General features: G+C 44.2%; 1 protein-coding gene across 3 annotated transcripts in view; it reads right to left on the reverse strand.

Annotated features, from left to right (window-relative positions):
* Positions 1 to 18,940, reverse strand: part of MOCOS (molybdenum cofactor sulfurase) — a 416,196-nt gene that overhangs the window by 265,275 nt on the left and 131,981 nt on the right. For all 3 annotated transcript variants that reach the window (XM_019485741.2, XM_019485749.2, XM_014602528.2), the window contains exon 4: positions 5,755 to 6,396. In XM_019485741.2, coding sequence (XP_019341286.1) covers positions 5,755 to 6,396 — 642 coding nt within the window. The remainder of the gene's footprint in view (positions 1 to 5,754; positions 6,397 to 18,940) is intronic.

Genomic DNA, 18,940 nt, shown 5'->3' on the forward strand with positions numbered 1-18,940 from the left:
GTCTCTCCACCCCCCCCCCTTCCTTTCTCTGCTTGAGCAGACAGCACAGCACCATGCTGGGATACTGGGGGACTGTGATTTAACTTGAACCAGGAAGAGGTCTGGGACAGAAATTTCATAAACTGGTTTGACCCAAATCAGTTAAGTCTGATACTATGTCCAAACAGGTTTATCTTAAACCAGTTTCAGCCATTTTGAAACTGGTTTATGTGAACTGAATTTCTGCTCTGTTACAGGTTTAAACCAATTTCTGAGCAACTTCTGCCCCTACCCTAAGTGATCTATTCCAGTGCTTAACCATACTCATAGTACAGAATTTCTTCCTAATATTCAACCTAAACTTTATTCCATTGCAGTTTAGGCCATTTTCTTCTTGTTCAGTTCCTTACAAGAAGCAAGAGTTATGAGGGAAAACAATGTATTTTAACTGGAGTCCCTTGTATAGTCAGGAGACACAGAACAAAAAGGTTTTGGGCTTCAAGCACCCTTCATCAGGTATGAAGCCCCTGTAGATATGCAGGCTAAGGACAAACATTACACACAAACTGATTTAAGTGATCAGAAACTGGTGCACCTGTATTGCATAGTTGACCAATATTTAGATTATGATCCACTGGAATCCCCCAAATCCTTTTTAGTAAAGTAACAACATGCTTTAACACAAAAGGTTATTTAATAAATTAACAGACTTCACCAGTGGCACATCTACCATTTATTTCCTATTAAAGAAATTGAAGATAGATTGCCCTTTAAAAAGTGGGGAATTCCCTGATTGTGAAAGCAGTGGGAAGGGCAGGAATTGCTTTAGGTGCCTAAGTGATGTGCCTTTCTCTCTGATCCCTTTATATTACCGAGAATGTGTTTGGAGTTGGGTTAGGACTGCACTAGTGTGTCCATGACTGTCTGCCTCTTTTTTTCCCTCCACTTTAATAAGGGCAGGCAACAGACCTGGAGCTAGCCAACCTCTTTGCTCCAGTCAGTTAACCAGAGTAGCCTCTGCAAAATGGTTCTACTGCTATTCCATGCCCAGGGGCCGATTATTCGATTCCTACAAATCTTTGAGGCCCAGCCAAAATACTCGCGCTAGGCACAGAGATCAGAATTTCCCCTCTCATGAGCTGATGCATCTAGCTCTATATAAACTCAGGGGAAGCTGTATATTTCCAAGCTGTTTTTGAAATGCTTCTCAGACATAAGACATACTTCCAAAATAAACAGGATGGATACTCCAGACTGGTTGACTGAGACACAGCTATCTAATTTACAGGTATAACAACAACTACTATTGCCTTAGTAATGGATTTCAGAACAATCAGTATCTGAATAAGCAATCTATAATACAAAGGAAAAAATAAAGCAGACCATGAATATTTTATCACTGAATACTTGCTATACATAATCATATTATGTTATTATCCCATGCTATGCAGAAAAAAAAGACAGAAAATAAGGTTAGATTTGTGAATGATAATAATAATGATTTGTTAAACTGTTTGATGCATGGATGACAATCCAATAAATGGGTTTTTAAAAGTTAGGGACTGCAAGAGAGGCAGCTACCATACAATGAGAAAAATTGAGAATTGAATTTAAGCGAGTGCAGGCAATTTAAAGGAGTTTAAGTAGATGTAATGTATACCTTAACACTGGTATTCCCAACATGTGAGTTACAACATGAAAAGCTGCAGTCAGAAAGTATCAATCTGGGCATTCTTCAGAAAGGAATGGCAAGCAAAATCACATTTTATAAACCCTCACTCAAATCTCACCCTGACTTGGAAGAATCTTGTATTAAAACTGTGTTTTAATTAAGTGAGGACAGGGAATGCCTCCTCCCAAGTGGATTAAAAAATATGGCTCCAAAACCTTAACAATGGCATTTTTTTTTTCAGAGTTCAAGTATCCTTGTGAAATATTATATACATCTGATTATGTGTCATTATATTCACATCTACTGACAAACTATCACTTGCAAAAAGAACTTTTAGCATTTTAAGTAACAAGCCCTCAAACATCATGCTGAAAGACCAAATGAGAAAGTGCAACAAGAGTTCTGTAGAGATGTATCCAATATTATAACCTGGAAATGAGAAAACTTGGCAAGTGTTAATATTTCAAAGAGAACAAGGCTAGGGACAGACATTCAAAAAGCTTGAATTGATTTAATCTTTTCAGGTTAGTCTAACCTGCCTAGGTTGAACCGGTTTGCAACTGCACAGACATTTTCTTTGGACTGGGAAAATGCCTGCATATGCCTGCAGTGGCTCAGGCTAGAAGCCAGGGGGTGCTAGAGTAACTCTCCCTTCCCTTCCATAATGCTGAGCTGCGAGGGTGTGGCCAGGCCCCACCAGAACACTCTGATTAGGGAGGGGTATAAACCCCCACCCTGCCTGCACCATCTCAGGCTTTTCCCTCCTTGTAGCTCAAGGAGCAGGAGTGTTGCCAGACCCCAGTCCCCAGCTAGCACTCTGAAGCATGGGGGCGTGCAGTGCATGCATCTGTTGATGATACAATCTCCCACTCCCTGCTTCTTCATACTGTCTGCAAACCTGACAGGCAAGGGAGCCAGCAGGGGGCTGATAAACACTTATCAGCCCCCTGCTGGCTTCCTCCACAGTGTTTATCATGGGGATGATAAACATTGTTATCAGCCCATCAACAAAACAAAAGCCTCTCTCCTTAGTTTAAGCTCTTCTTAAAAAGATTTTTCCAAGGAAGGAATGGGGGGACATCATCAGCTGACCAGTTGATTAGATCCAAAAAGCTCTAAGTGGACACTGTTCTGTCTGCCTGTCCCAGTGAAACTGGAGACGCACACAGAGAAACCTCTTAGTGGCCAGCTCTGCTCTCTGGAGCAGATAACACATCCCAGCCCAGCCACAGCTGCAAAGCATCTTGGGTGCCGGGGTACTCTGGTTTAACTTAAACCAGAAAGGGGTCTAGAAAAAACATTGAATAAAGCAGTTTGACCCAAATCACTTAAGTCTGATACTACATTCAACCAGGTTTATCTTACACCAGTTTCAGCCATTTTCATACTGTTTTTTGGCACTGAACTTATATTCCGTTACAGGTCTAAACCAGTTTCTGATCACTTAAATCCGTTTGTGTAGTGTTTGTCCCTAGCCCAGATGATTTCAGTTTCAGTCACCTGCACAGAGTTGGAAACATGGGCCCAGAAATATGATTAGCATATTAGCTTTGGCAATGAAGTGTATTTTAAACATCACAGCTGCAATGCCAAGCATTTTATCTGTAAAAAATGCTTAACCCTTTGCAACCCAGGGGGTTACACTTATGACTATAATTTATTTTTTTTAGTATTATCTTCAACCTTCTTTAGAAAAACATACTAGCCTCTTATAAAATAGCCTCTAATAAAGTAGCTGCAAGTTTCTGTCTGAGATTTTCAAAGTAGCCCACGTTTCCAGTCACTTGGCAACAAAATTCCTGACATAGCCATGAAAATTTCAAATTTAGTAGTCAAAACTTTGGACTTACATAATTTGATTGGCCATTACTATCTACACTTTCCATATAAATGACATTAAAATATCAGGACTTCAAAATAACCAAGAAAGTTTAAATGCTAATATTCAAATACTGATGTTTTGACAGAAGAACTAAAATCTTACATTTAGACTTTTATACTTAGGTATGTGAAATGACTGGGTACCTTATTATGCATCCAGGTATAGCCTTTGGGTAACTTAGGTTATCTCATTTATGAGGATGGTGCCTATGTCTATCTCAGCTGCAGAATCAGATTGGAACACAAGTGAATTTGCTCAATTTCTAATGAAAATAAATTTAAAAAATAGCTTCCTCTTAGGACATAGAATCATATCACAGAATAATAGGAAGTTAGCATTGAAAGGGACCTCAGGAGTTCATCTAGTCCAACCCCCTGATCAAAGCAGGACTATTCCCAACTAGATCATTCCAGCCAGGGCTTTGCCAAGTTAGGCCTTAAAAACTTCAAAGGATGGAGATTCCGCCATGCTCCCTAGGTAACCCATTCCAGTGCTTCACCACTGAGAAAGTTTTTCCTAATATCCAACCTAAACTTCCCCTGCTTCAACTTGTGACCACTGATTCTTTTTCTGTCATCTGTCACCACTGAGAACAGTCTAGCTCCATAATAGCCTGTAGCCTCCAGTTTGACCATCTCAAACAAAAGTCTAATAACCCCATCCCCTGAAAACTCTTGAAAGAGAGAGATGCCATGAAAAAATACTCCATTCAAGCCCAGATTCATTTTTCTAAACAACAACAAAAGAAAAAATTGATCCAGAACCAGTTCCCAAAACATATTTCATCTTCTACAATATAGAACCTACACAAATCAACATCAAATTACAGCACAGATAAGAACCAATTCCTAATTACTTTTAGAATTCTATGGTGCAGGCAAACTATGCAAAGCTGAAATCTGAGTGGTTTTATACTTAGCTTGTATGGTTCTGGGGGTTTCCTGGAATCCTATCATGTCAGTTCCCTTTCATTATACTCATTAGCACACTTTCAAATATAACTCCATCATATTTATAGCCCTCATTGGCTGAGCTTAGAACCAGAAATCTGAGCTGGGTTAGAGATGAAGGACTGAGGAGAACAGAATTATACCCAGGCACTTGAGACCACTGAGACCAGTAACAGGTGGAATAGAATCTGTTCCTAAGTGTACATTCCCTCTATTGAAAATAAACGGTCTGTTGCTGTGAAAGGCAGCCAACATGAATGAAGGCATCTAGGATAACCTGGATGCACTCAGAGTGTACTCCTACATGAGGAATGTACACAGTAGGTACCACTCCACATAAAGAGAACAGAGTTAAATTATGGCAGACATAGGATTTCAGACAGCTAGTATACCTATTCCAAGAGTTTTATCAATTATTCTGGTTACTTTTATAAATGAATGAAGGGTATAATTGGTTTTACATATTATTTTTTCCCCATAAAGTACTATAGTTTAATATTAAAGGCTAATAAAAGCCTGCCTTTTGTGCTGCATGTGATGAATTTGAAAAAAGAAGCCATTCATATAAATGCATTTATAAGGGTAGTTTTAGCACCAGGGAAGATGTGCAATGAGTACAAGTATTGGTGACCTGTTCATTCCAGTTTCCAGAGGGCCTGTTTTAGGGGACAGGAAGCCTAGCCATGGCCCCATCTTTCCTAACAAACCCACCTTTGGCTGCTTAGCAGAGGGTTACACCTTGACTATACTCTACTTTTTTTCTGGCCACCACAGCTCTTTCCTGCTCCTAGAAACCCAACAGTGTTGATAATTTGTCCTGTATATTTTATTTTAATCACAGATTTTTAACTTTGATTAACCTCTGATTAACACCAGTGCTGAGCCATCTGATCTGTAGGACCTATTGACTTTTAACTTCCAGTTTTCAACATGTCCTACTGTGACTTAGTTGCTCAGAACTTGGAATTTCAAGAAACAAATCACTCTGACAGTGAGGTTCTTCAAATATAAAATTCAGTTCAGTCACTGATTGACTTCCAGGTCATCAGACAGTATTTTGCGCTTTTAGCAGTCAGAGCCAATGGTGTCATTTTGGTGGTTTTTAATAAGATAAAGGAATGCTAAGATAGAACTAGAGAGGGAATACATTTCTAACTGCATAAGTAAACACAGATTTATTTCAGAGTCTAATAAATACTGCCGAATGAGTAAGTTTGTTTAATGCAAATAGGTATCAGCATGAATCCCAGTTTTGTTAAACAATGTATTACCTTTCTGCTACCGATTGTCTTGGAGAGTAGAAATCCTCTCCAGCAAGGTAGGCAGCTGCAGTTCCTCCTCCAAAGTAGATCTTCCTTAGAAAAGGAGCGATTTCATTGTTTACCAGAAGTGCTCCTAAACCAGTGGGGAAGCCAAAGATTTTATAGAATGAAATGGCAACAAAGTCTGCTGTGTGAACTGTTAAGTCTAACGGAGAGGTGCTGACAAAAGCAGCTGCGTCCAGTAGAACAAACCACTTCCCAGGTATTCTGCCAGGGCAGAGCTCTCTGGATTTTATCTTCCGAATCCATGACAGAGGATATTTGGTACCTGAAAAATTGCTCTGAGCGGGATAACAGAAAAGATGTGGTGTTGTGCAGTTTTGTTCTTTGGCTGGTTCCTTGTTTTTCTCTAATAACAACATGTCCTTTGGTTGCACGGGAACAGATAACACATTCATCATGGCAGTTATCCCCCTCATGCCCACCACAGAAGTATGACTGTCAGTTAGGTAACAAAACCGACTGCTTGGTTCCTTTGCGCCTTCAGGTATCCAAGGGAATGTTTCAGCTACCAGCTTAAGTGCAGCTGTGCTTCCAGATGTGAAAATGACGGTGTAATCTTCTGCAGTAGTATTGAAATGTTGCAATATTCTGTAAAACAAAAGGAAAGGGTGACACTGAAGGAGATATTTTCTTGTATCATTTCTGTATTTTATAACTATTTTGCATTTTTTCTCAGAAAAGTAACGCAATTTCCCACCCCACCCCCAACTATAAAATCTGCTCCATGCACCTAAATGAAGCCTGTCTAGGTTAGCTTAGCCAAATACCGCTCTAGTAAGCAGAATAGAGTTGCACCAGTCAGATTGGTTATTCTGCTCACACTTTGCAAGATCAATGCAGCAGAGTTGCAATGTTACTAAGAGCAGCATATGGCTCAATTCCCAACACAAACAGATGCAACTCTGTCTTGTACTGAAGACAAAAGAAAGAGTTTCTACTGACTTCTAAGGGAGCAGAAAAGGGTTCTGACTGGGTCTGGTAAACTATATCTTGAGTCTGAATAAGGCCTGATTTTTATCATTAACTTTTAATGAAATGAAAACTGGGTGATATTCACCCTGCACAGCTGAAAGCACAGACTCAGTTTATAGTGTAAATTTCATTTGGCAAAGTTTTGACATCTGATGCTGATACTTAAGTAATGAATAAGCTTTCTTCTGGCTCTCTCCACAAGGGTCAACTCTAACCAGTATATAGTGTGAAGTAACACCATGTTTGGGTCTTGTGGTTTTGTTAAAAAAGAAGGAACATGCAGGTCTCTTGTACCTGTGGCTGTGAAGCCAGATATCAGTAAATCAGCATTACTATTTCTGACAGATAATATGAAGTTTTGTTTCCTTTGGGTATCGGACCAGCTTCTTTTGGATTTGAGAAATATTAATTCAGCTATTAGTAAGAAAAGATTTATTACACCTCCCTATGTTTTTTAAGGATGTTGGAATTTCAGTACTTGCATGCAGACATGCGTTTCTCTCTATTTCATATATGTCAGTTTATTTTAGGTTGCAAATTGTTTGTAGAATAATATCTGTAATAAGAGATATTCCATCCTTATCCCCTGGGCATTCCTACTGAGGTCAATGACACTGTGTAATGACACTGTATAAGGAATACATGATTACAGAATGACACTATATACATGATTACCGAATTTTACCCTCGTTAAAAATACAAAAAGGAAAGACAGCACCTAGAATAAACACATCTGTATTCAAATCGCAATAAGTCTCTGTACACTTAACGAGTATCTCTGCTTCTTCACAGGACAGCCTAAAATAGAGGCAACCTAGTAACTTCCAATGAGCCAGACCAAGGAAACTAAACAGGTCTCTTTGGCTAGGGACAGACATTACACATAAACCGGTTTAAGTGACCAGAAACTGGTTTAAACCTGTAACAGAACAGGCATTCAGTGCATATAAACCAGTCTGAAATAAACCAGGAAGGAATCTGGGACAGACATTGCATAAACTGGTTTGAGCTCAGTCAGTTAAGTCTGATACTACATTCAACCTGGTTTAAGTTAAACCAGAGCTCGCCGTTATCCCAAGATGCTCTCTGGGCTGGGTTCTCTGTTCCAGCCCAGTAGGGCTGTCCCTACCCCTCTGCTCCCAAGCCAGAGCAGGGACAGGCAGGGGGGGGGGGGGGGGTCTAGCCAGATGCTGGCCCCATAAGGGAGCAAGGAAGAAGTTTATTTCCCCCCTCCCTCCCCTATCCCACCAGTACAGACCTGCACTTCTCCATACTGGCTGCTCCAGTGGCAGGGGAATGGCAAACCTGGGCAGTAGCCTTGGCTGAACTGGCCAGAAAGAGGTTTAATTCCCTTTCCCCCCCTCCCATTGGCAGGGACCTGAGCTGGGTCCCCTGGGTGCTGCCCCCTCACTGCTCCGGTGGCGAGGATGGGTGCGGACAGACATCAGCTGGCATGGCCTCTGAGGCAGAGGGGGCAGGGAGGGGGATTATTCCCCACATCTTCCCCCCAGTGCCCCCTGATCTGCCTGCCCCACCTGCCGGCACCGCTCATTCCCTGCTTGGGGCAAGTGGTCTGTCCTTAGCCTTTAGGAGGTAGAGGACTAGCATTGGCTCTGATAGGGTAGTTTTTCCTACTTAGGGTTCTCTTTTTCTCTTGATTCATAGTCATAAGCTCCCAACAAACATTGGTGGAAAAGGCACATAATCATCTTGCCCATTAAATAGATGAGATTACCGATCTTATATAGAGATCTAACCAAAGCATGTATTGTTTGCTCAAAGGGAGTGGCTGAATTGGAGAAAATTAAGGCAAATTGGAGGGTCCTCATTTACTAGAGTCAACCACAGTGCAGAGCACAACTGAATAGTGCCATGCATCTGTCCTTTCTGGATGGCTGCCAGCCAGCTCCATTTACTACAAATTTCACACCAAGTGCACACCTCAGTCTCAAAGGGTTCCAATAAATTCTCACATATTTTAAGCAATAGAAGGTTACTCTTCTAGGGCTGCCAGAAACTAAAATGCAATTACTCTAGACACAACTACATTAAGTTACAGACTTCCTGAATCAGATTCAGATCCTTTAACATATGACTTTTTTTTCTTTTCACAGACTTAGATCAGAATGTTAAGGCTGATTCTGCTGTGCAGATTTCAAGTACTACTGGACAGAAACAAATAATTATACCTTTGCTGATGAGGAACTGAAAATGGAGCTCAAAAGGTCATGCTGAAATGTGATTAACTATATCTTCACTGAGAAATGTTAATTGCATTAGGAAGAATAGACTGCAGCACATTTATTCCTAAGCCTATAGTGTAGCTTTCTGAAATTTAATGTGACCATCATGCCCTTAGATCAGTGGTCACCACCAGTCGATCTTGTCTGGTTGATTGTAGAGCCTCTGACAGTTGATCTCAGTCCGTCAGAAGTTCTATGATCAAGGCACATGTGGCTGGGCTGAGCCATGCCTCCTGCTGCCCAGGCTGGGCTGAGTGAGTGGGGTCAGAGCCCAGGGAACTTGTCTGGAAGGTGGGGGGGCAGGGCAGGCGGGGGGCGATAGATCCTGGGGTGCCAAGAAGTGACCTTCACCACAAAAAGGTTAGAGACCAGTGCCTTAGATCTTCAATGAGCCAGGAAAGACTTAGAATTTGTTAAATAATATTGATAGCTTAATTTGAAAAACAAGAGAGAAGTAAAGAAGGTACTTTTGAAATTGACCATGTGAGTTGCTGTATGTATTGAGTCAGAGAGAATATTTTAATGATAATTACAGAAGAACCAAACTTCTACACTGGATTATGGGAGCAGTTAACCTGGAGAAAGACTGTAGAAGAGATGCTCATAGTGAGAAGCAGGAGTATCTAATCATTAGACTCTAGTCAGTGGGGCACTGGCAAGTTAATTTATCTCCCTTGTCATTCAATCTGGAGCAAAGGCATGTCTTTGTCCAGCCTTTGTCTGTTTTGCCCATTTAGACTAAAGGCTCTTGTGTGCATTATGGTTGATTCAGGTCACTATATAGTAGTCATATGCTCCATGGAACAGACTTTGAAGAAGTATAAAATCTTGAAGTAGTTTTAAAATAATTTGTATAATTGAGATTTAGGAACAATTAAACAGTTTCTGGAATAAGATTAATAAATTACTGTTGCTGTATTTGATCTTCACTAGCTACTTTAATTTAGAATCAGTGGACGTCTTTCAAACTATTGAACAAGCTTTAGGATAACATTTTCAGAAGTGCCTACATCCCTTATTCAAAAGGCACTTAGAGTCACATTTTCAAAGTTATTTGGTGACAAAAGTTGCAGACATGCCAACTGAGATCTACAAAAGCATCCATCAGTTTAAACACCACAAAGTCAGATTGACTTCAGTGGAAATTAGGCACTTTTGTAAATTCACTCAGCATCTACTCCTATCTATATGCTATGTGACTAAATATGTTGCAAATCTGGAACTTAGGCTCTGAAGTCATTTAGCTACTTCTGAAAAATTTAGCCATTGGCATTCAATTCAATGCTTTGGCTGCAGCATTTTTAATATTCTGAACATAAAAAATGAACTACCTATTTAAAGCAAACTACTCTCAAAATGTAACAAGATGACCTGTGAGCACTTCAGAGCAAGGTTTATAACATACGTCCATCAACCCCTGGACTATAGCAGCACTGCCATAACAGAATCAGTGTAGGCATGGACAAGAACACTTAGATACTGTTGAAAGAAAACCACAGTTCACAGTACTATATCCTTCTTTCTGACATGAATATGCGGAAGTTCTGACTATTACACATAGGATCCCTAATGCTCTATGTCTTGGTGTAAAACATATCCCATTATAGTGAAATGTAGTTCACCTTTATTACACTCCTGAAGATTTATAGCTGCATATAAGACTTTGTTGGCAATAGGACTAAAGACTTAAAGAGAAACCTCTGATGCCTTGATACAGGTTTCCCTCGATTTATGCTGTACAGGTGTTCCCAGAGAATGGCACATAAATCTAATTCACATAAAGTGAACCCACTTTACAATGTAACAAATAGGGATAGGTTCCTATGGCGGTGAGGGAGGGAGGAGGGAGTGAGGGGCTGGGACTAGGGAAGGGGCAGGCAAAGGGGTGCTGCTGCTGGGGCTGCACAAAGCAGCAAAGCAGGGGGAACAGAGTGGCACTCACCCCAGCCCTGGCTGCAGCGGCTCCTGGAGTGGCTGGCGACAGCTGTCCCAGCTGCTGGGCTGCACCATGCTCCACCTGTCCCCACTCACTTCTGCTCCTAGGCTGCACCATTCCCTGGTGCAGGCAGCTGGTGTTGGCTGCTCCTGGGGCCGCTGCTGCTGGGGCTGGAGTAAGTGCTGCGCCCTACGCTGCCCAGGGCTCTGCTTGTCTGCACTCACCACAGCCCATGCTGGAGCGGCTCCAGGAGCAGCCGACACCATCTGTCTGTACCACAACATAGTGCACCTCAAGAGCTAGGGTGAGCCCAGGCACAGGGGGAAAGGCAGAGCATGGTGCAGCCTAGCAGCTGCAGGCAGCTGGCGCAATGGCCCTTTCCCCTCCCCGCACAGACGTACGTGCTTGGGTGGGGGGGCATCTAGGCTGATTGGATAAGAGTGAATTTACCTTGCATATAATGAATTGTGGGTCTAAATATGCTCATTGCATAAGAACGAATTCCCATATAAAGAACCCACAGAAATCAAGGGAAACCTGTATACAGTAGTTTACTGCTCCAAGTAGCCATATCATTTTATACTACTACTTACTTTCACTTTTGAAAAAAACATGCAGCAATAAGGACTAATGGGACGATTGTTTCTTTAAGTACGCTGATGAGGCTGCTACCTTAATTACAGCCTGCCTCAGAACTCTACTCTTGTTTCAGGAGGAGGGTATACCATCTTCTTAGGGAAAAACCCAATCCTGATTACAAAGTTTGCTAATGATGAAGAAGCCATCCCAACCTGTGAACATTTCTACTGACTTTTCCACTGAGGCTACTAATGGAGGAGCTGTATTAATCTGTGGGCACATCTAACACTTGCAATTAGGGTGCCTCAATAAACTCTGGCAGCAGTTTGACCCAGGGTGGAGCAGCCCAGGAGAACTTTCGTTTCTACCCAGGAGAACTTTTACAATCTTTTCTCCAATGCCTGATGAAGGGTGTTTGTGCCCGAAAGCTTGCAATTCAAGAATTTTTTTTTTGCAAAAATCTTGTTGGTCTAATAATAGATAATCACCTCTGCCACGAGCCCTGATTGTCTGTAAAACACTGGGTTTTCACATTGTGAGCAACTTCAAACAAAAATAAAAATCATTTCAGTTTTGAGCATTACCTTCAGAAAAAAAAAATGAAATATTTTTAAAAGGATATTTCAAATAGAATATTTCATTTCAGCAGAGCAGTTTGCTTTTTTCCTGAAATGCTCCATCGCAACTTTTTTTTTTTAAAGCATCAACTAAATCCAAGATGATCTTGCTCCTAGAAATGTCACTTGAAACTCTTCCATTGACCTCAGGCAGGTTAAGAATCAGGTCCTTGGGTAACAAACTGCTATAATCATTATCATCAAAAGTGTGACATCAGATACTTGAGAGGACTAAATACTGTGACTTAGATATAATTCAAAATGAGCCTGTATTATGCAGCTATGGCTCTTCTAGATATATTTTTCTCCTATATTTATGTGCAATGAACAAAAGAGTAGATACAGTGCTATCATCAATAAAAGTGGACAGAGCAGGGCCAAAGAACATGTGCATCATTGAAAACATAGCATGCCCTGACATTTATCCTATTTTCTCCCAAGGGCAGCAGTAAAAAGTGGCAGCATAGCTTAAAAACACCCACTTGGAGCTCTGATTTGAACAGCAGTTTTCTGAATTTAAATAACACAGCACTCTTTAAAGTAAGAAATGTCTCTTTTATTTTGGTAAAAATAAGACTTCTTGACTCCATGGATGCTACAGCATCATGTAAAACAACAGATTTCCTTTCTACATCAGATACATCTCAATTCCAGATCAAAACCCAAAAGCAGGTTGAAATCCATAAATTTTTTATCAACCCAGCATCTTAAAGCAAGAAACCTCATCTATCAAGTCTGCCTTTCTAACGCAGAAAATTCTTTTGGCAAGAAGAAATATTGTGAAGTATCCTTTCTTCAAAGCTGTTTTTTCAGTATGCACCAAAGCTGCACTATCTTCCTCTTCTGTACACCGACACAAGTACAGCTCCACTAAGTTCATCAAAATAACCATGGATTTACATTGGTAAAAATGAGCCACATGTTTGCAGTCGCCAGGCTGGGGCATAGGAGGTAACTGATGTGGCATGGAAGTTGGACGGCCTTGGAACTTTTCCTGGCTGACATTTGGGGCCAGGAAGGCAGTTTTTCCCACCTCATGGATGCTACTGGATTCTTGGCTATTTTTTTTCCTTTTTTCACCTTCCTCTGAGATAATCCTGCCAGTACTAGAAAACCCAAGGGTTTCTGGCTGGTTGGACCTGCTCTTCCAGTGTGATTCACATTGGGCACATCTATGCATGCAATTATTGCACCTGAATTTTCTGCACAGAAAATTCAAGTGCATTAAACTGCACCCAGGCATATGTCTGAATGTGCGCCCATGTCACAAGCAAATTTGCTCCCAAAGGTAGCAGTTCAGTCCAGGGCTGCTCCTGCCCCCCTGTTGTGCTTGCCCCCTGCGAAGCAGCCAGGGGGAGCTTCAGGCTCCCCAAGGTGCCAGCCCGGGCTGACAGGGGACACAGAGGTCAGGCCTGGGCTCCAGGGAGTGCTGAGGGGGTTGTCCCAGAGCCAGAGGGACCTCTCAGTCATGTGGAGCTCAGGATCACATCCTGGCTTGACGGTGCTGGCTTAGGGTGATGCCCTGTGTCCGAGCACCAGCAGTGCCCTGATCTCTCTCCTCACTTTGCTTGCAGACAGTAGAGGAGGCTGGAATGAACTTGCTGGATCAGTCTGTCACCAAGAAAGGTAAGGAGGCATCCACCTGTTGGGTGAATTCAGACCCTCCTTTGGTCTCTGGGGCCAGCTCTCAGTGAGTGCTAACCTCTGTGCCTTGAGGTCACCCTGCCTCCCAGCACTCAGCCAGAGGGAGCACATCTATGAGCTGTGATCCTCTAGCCCACGCCCTGCCCCTGCCCAGTGCAGGGAGAAGGTGGGAGCTGACCAGCAGCAGAACTGGGGGGACCCGCATCTCACCCCAGTCCTGGCACTGCTCAGCTCCCACCTTCCCCCAGCACTGGGCAGGAGTCTGGATGTGGGCTAGGGGATCCCTGCTCATTGCTGCCCTCCCTCCAACTGAATGCCTTGAGAGGCAGAGTGATGCCGAGGTCCAGGGGATGGAATGGGCCGAGAGCTGGCCCTGGAGACAGGAGTAGGGTCCAAGGTCACTGACAGGGCAGATACCTCCTTACCTTTCTTGATGACTAACTGATCCAGCAAGTTCATCCCGACTTCCTCCACCACCTGCAAGCAAAGGAAGGAGACAGTTCAGGGTGCTGCTGCTGCTTGGGCATGGGGAATTGCCCCAAGCCAGTGCTGCTGAGCTGGGCTGCAATCACAAGCTCTGCATGGCTGGGAACTCTCACCCACTCTGGGACAGCTGTCCCCCGCTCACTGGAGCTCAGGGCTTAGCCAGGCAGTAGCCGTGGCCTCCTGCTGTCTGGGCTGACCAGGAACAAATTGCACCTGGTCAGCATCTACACATGCGCTACAGAGCATTAAACTAATGCGCCGTTTTCTAGTGCTTGTCTCCGTCAGGACTAGCAAATGGTGCATTAGACTAATCTACTGTGCAGTAAGTGCCATATGTGTAGACAGTGACACTTAACTGCACGTTATATTAGTCTAACGTGTTTTGTGTAGACACACCCACTGACTGTCAAATTTGAGATCATGGAGGATTTTTTCACATAGGTCAAACTAGCATGGACTCTGTGGGTATGTGTGAGTGTGTGTGAAGGGGCGGGGAAGGGTATCCCTTCCTCTGCAGCAAAACTAACCACTTCCTGTCACTGTAATGGGAGGTTATTAATGGTACCCTCATCAATCCTGCTTTTACCTATGACATTTTACAGGATGTTTTTGCTGTTCCAGATATAGATTCATAGATGTTAGGGCCGGAAGGGACCTCAATAGATCATCGAGTCTGACCCCCTGCATAAACAGGAAAGAGTGCTGGGTCTAGATGACCCCAGCTAGATGCTCATCTAACCTCCTCTTGAAGACCCCCAGGGTAGGGGAGAGCACCACCTCCCTTGGGAGCCTGTTTCAGACCCTGGCCACTCGAACTGTGAAGAAGTTCTTCCTAATGTCCAATCTAAATCTGCTCTCTGCTAGCTTGTGGCCATTATTTCTTGTAACCCCTGGGGGCGCCTTGGTGAATAAAACCTCACCAATTCCCTTCTGTGCCCCCGTGATGAACTTATAGGCGGCCACAAGGTCACCTCTCAACCTTCTCTTGCGGAGGCTGAAAAGATCCAGTTTCTCTAGTCTCTCCTCGTAGGGCTTGGTCTGTAGGCCCTTAACCATACGAGTGGCCCTTCTCTGGACCCTCTCCAGGTTATCCGCATCCCTCTTGAATTGCGGTGCCCAGAATTGCACGCAGTACTCCAACTGCGGTCTGACCAGTGCCCGATAGAGGGGAAGCATCACCTCCTTGGACCTATTCGTCATGCATCTGCTGATGCACTATAAAGTGCCATTGGCTTTTTTGATGGCTTCGTCACACTGCCGACTCATGTTCATCTTGGAGTCCACCAGGACTCCAAGATCCCTTTCCACTTCCATGCCACCCAGCAGGTCATTCCCTAGGCTGTAGGTGTGCTGGACATTTTTCCTCCCTAGGTGCAGCACTTTGCATTTCTCCTTGTTGAACTGCATCCTGTTGTTTTCTGCCCCCTTGTCCAACCTGTCCAGATCTGCTTGCAGCTGTTCCCTGCCCTCTGGCGTGTCCACATCTCCCCATAGCTTTGTGTCATCTGCAAACTTGGACAGAGTACATTTGACTCCCTCGTCCAAGTTGCTGATGAAGACATTAAAGAATATTGGTCCAAGGACCGAGCCCTGCGGGACCCCACTGCCCACACCCTTCCAGGTCGAAACCGACCCATCCACCACGACTCTCTGGGTGCGACCCTCCAGCCAATTCACCACCCACCGGACTGTGTAGTCATCCAAGTCACAGCCTCTTAACTTGTTCACCAGTATGGGGTGGGATACCGTATCGAAGGCCTTCCTGAAGTCTAAGTATATGACATCCACCCCTCCTCCTGTGTCCAGGCGTTTCGTAACCTGGTCATAAAAAGAAACTAGATTGGTCAGGCACGATCTGCCTGCCACGAACCCGTGCTGATTTCCCCTCAGCATAATTTGTCCTGCCGGGCTCTCACAAATGTGAGCCTTGATAATTTTTTCAAATACTTTACCAAGGATGGAGGTGAGACTGACTGGCCTATAGTTGCCCGGGTCCTCCTTCCTCCCCTTTTTGAAAATGGGGACCACGTTGGCCCTTTTCCAGTCCTCTGGGACTTGGCCCGTGCACCACGAGCGTTCAAATATTGCAGCCAATGGATCTGCAATGATGTCGGCCAGTGCCTTCAGCACCCTCGGATGGAGCTCATCCGGGCCTGCCGACTTAAAGGCATCCAGTTCTTCCAAGTGACTCTGCACCATCTCAGGGTCTACGCATGGAAGTCTGGTGCCTTGCTGCTGCCTCTCTACAACCCCAGTGAGAGACTTGTTGTGCCCCTCACTTAGGAACACTGAAGCAAAGAACTCATTGAGGAGTTCAGCCTTGTCCCCCCTGTCTGTCACCAATTGTTTCTGCCCATTTAGCAGGGGTCTTATTCCTCCCTGGGCCTTCCTTTTACTCCCTATATATCTAAAAAACAATTTCTTGTTGTCTTTTACTTGGGTTGCCATCCTCAGCTCCATGGTAGCTTTGGCCCATCTAACTGCCTCCCTACAAGCACGAGCAGAGGAGGTATATTCATCTTTGGTGATCTCTCCCTGTTTCCACTTTTTATGTGCTCCCCTTTTGTCCCTTAGGCCGCCCTGGATTTCTCTGGTCAGCCAGGGAAGCCTCCTGGCCCCTTTCCCTCTTTTGCCTCGCTCGGGGATCATCTTGCTTTGTGCCCGAAGGATCATTTCCTTAAGGCACAGCCACCCTTCTTGGGCTTCCATTTCTCCAAATCTCCTACTCTGCAGTGCGTCCTTGACTAATCGCCTGAGTTCATTGAAATCAGCTTTCCTAAAGTCTAGCACTTTCACCCTACTAGTTACCTTACCCACTCGACGTCTTATGGTGTATTCTATTATTAGGTGATCACTGTCCCCCAGATGGCTACCGATCTGAAGGTGCGCTACCATGTCATCTCCCGTTGCCAATACCAGACCCAGTATGGCATTCCCCCTAGTGGGACCGTGTACCTCCTGTGTCAGGTGGAGGTCCTGTACACAGGTTAGAAACAGGTTAAACAAAAGAATATTGTTCTTTGTAGTTGTGTGTGAGGATTTCAATTGACAATCTTGGGGATTCCTTTCATTAACAAATGCCTGCAAATGTTTGAGGGCCCAAAAGGCCTCTTCCAGTGCTACGCTTCCAAGAGAGCAGAAATTACCTTTCTACTGCTTCCTTCCAGCATTCTTGCAGTTGCTTTTCCAGCTTCAGATCTCTTTCTTTGGAAACACTGAATACCAAACTGATTAAATTTACACTACTTATACACAACAGATATCATCAGTTATGCTTATTTCCTGAGGCGGTTTACAGAAGCGCAGATTCTGATCATAGTTATTTTCACTTATGCTGGTATAGGTGGATCTGAATGTTGCCTACTGCATGCAACTTGCACCACTGCTCTTTATGGCACTACTGAATTAGGCCTACTAAGTCTATAAAATAACTTGTCACTGGGAATTTACCTGATAAATTCTACTTGTCACAGCTGGATGGTAGAAAGATTCCTGCCTTTCCATTTGAAAGCAATACATTATTTAGGCATTTACTGGACTAGTCTGAATTGAAGCATTACGTTCCATTATATTTATCTTCCCAGGAGCTGATTGATCTATGGGAAGTATACTGTGGAAATACCCATTTGTTTACGATTGGTCATGGCTGGTCTTTACTGAACAGTTCCTCCTCTGAATTCTGTAAGATTACCAATGTAGTGCATTCTTTGGATTTTCCCCTTGTGTTATGAAGAATAGTTATTACTTAAAGGCTGCAAAGGAAAAAAAAAATGCTCAGTCTGGCCAAGCAGTTCTCAACAAAGGGTTGATCAAAAGACCAATCACTGCTGCCTAGGCCTTGGGTCGCAAAAGTTTTTAGCCAGTGTCAAAAACACCACAACCTCCACCCATGCTTTGATTTGGCATGCCAGAGGTGGGGGATCCATGAGAGGCTTGATCCTCATTGCTATTGAGGCACGCATGTCACCACCACCACCACCATCAAGCCAGTTCTGGACCCTGCTGCAGCTTTTTGCAGCCTGCCTGCTGCAGCTGCCCAGAGCCTGGGGCAGCTGTGGTAGGCAGCCAGGAGGCTGCAAATAGCTACACAGGGCTCTGGAGCCCCAGCGCTGATTCCATGGTGGTGGCAGCTGTGCCCATGCCTCTGGGTACATGGCTGGGAAAGGGCCTGGGGAAGCACAACTCTGGACTCTCCCCTGCCATCTGCCCAGAGGTGCGCATTCAGTGGCTGCTGCCATAGAGCTAATGCCGGGGCTGTGGAGCCCTGTGGAGCTGTTGGCCCAAGTAGGGCGTATCTAACCACCCCCTCCCCTGTAATAAGCCACAGGTTTGGGCCTTACCCCACTTCATTGGCTCTAGAAAGAGGGACACCAGTGGGGGAGGGGGGAGAAGGACCAACCTGTTTTCAAGGGCAAGTGGGGTGGGGGGGGTGGAGGGACCAACCTGTTCTGTGTGCCCACAGCCCAACTGTCAGCTGCAAGGGTGGGAGAAGAGATGGTCTGCACCCTCTGAGCTTCAGTACAGCTCCTCTTCCAGGACCTGCAAGGCAGGCAAATGGAGAGCTCATGCCACAACCTTCTCCTGCCCAGAGGCCAGTCTCCACCAAGGAGAATGGCCATGGCTAGGGCTGCTGATTCTTGCAGCAGGTGGCAGGC

Source organism: Alligator mississippiensis, chromosome 5 (assembly GCF_030867095.1).
Source record: "Alligator mississippiensis isolate rAllMis1 chromosome 5, rAllMis1, whole genome shotgun sequence".
Taxonomy (NCBI): domain Eukaryota; kingdom Metazoa; phylum Chordata; order Crocodylia; family Alligatoridae; genus Alligator; species Alligator mississippiensis.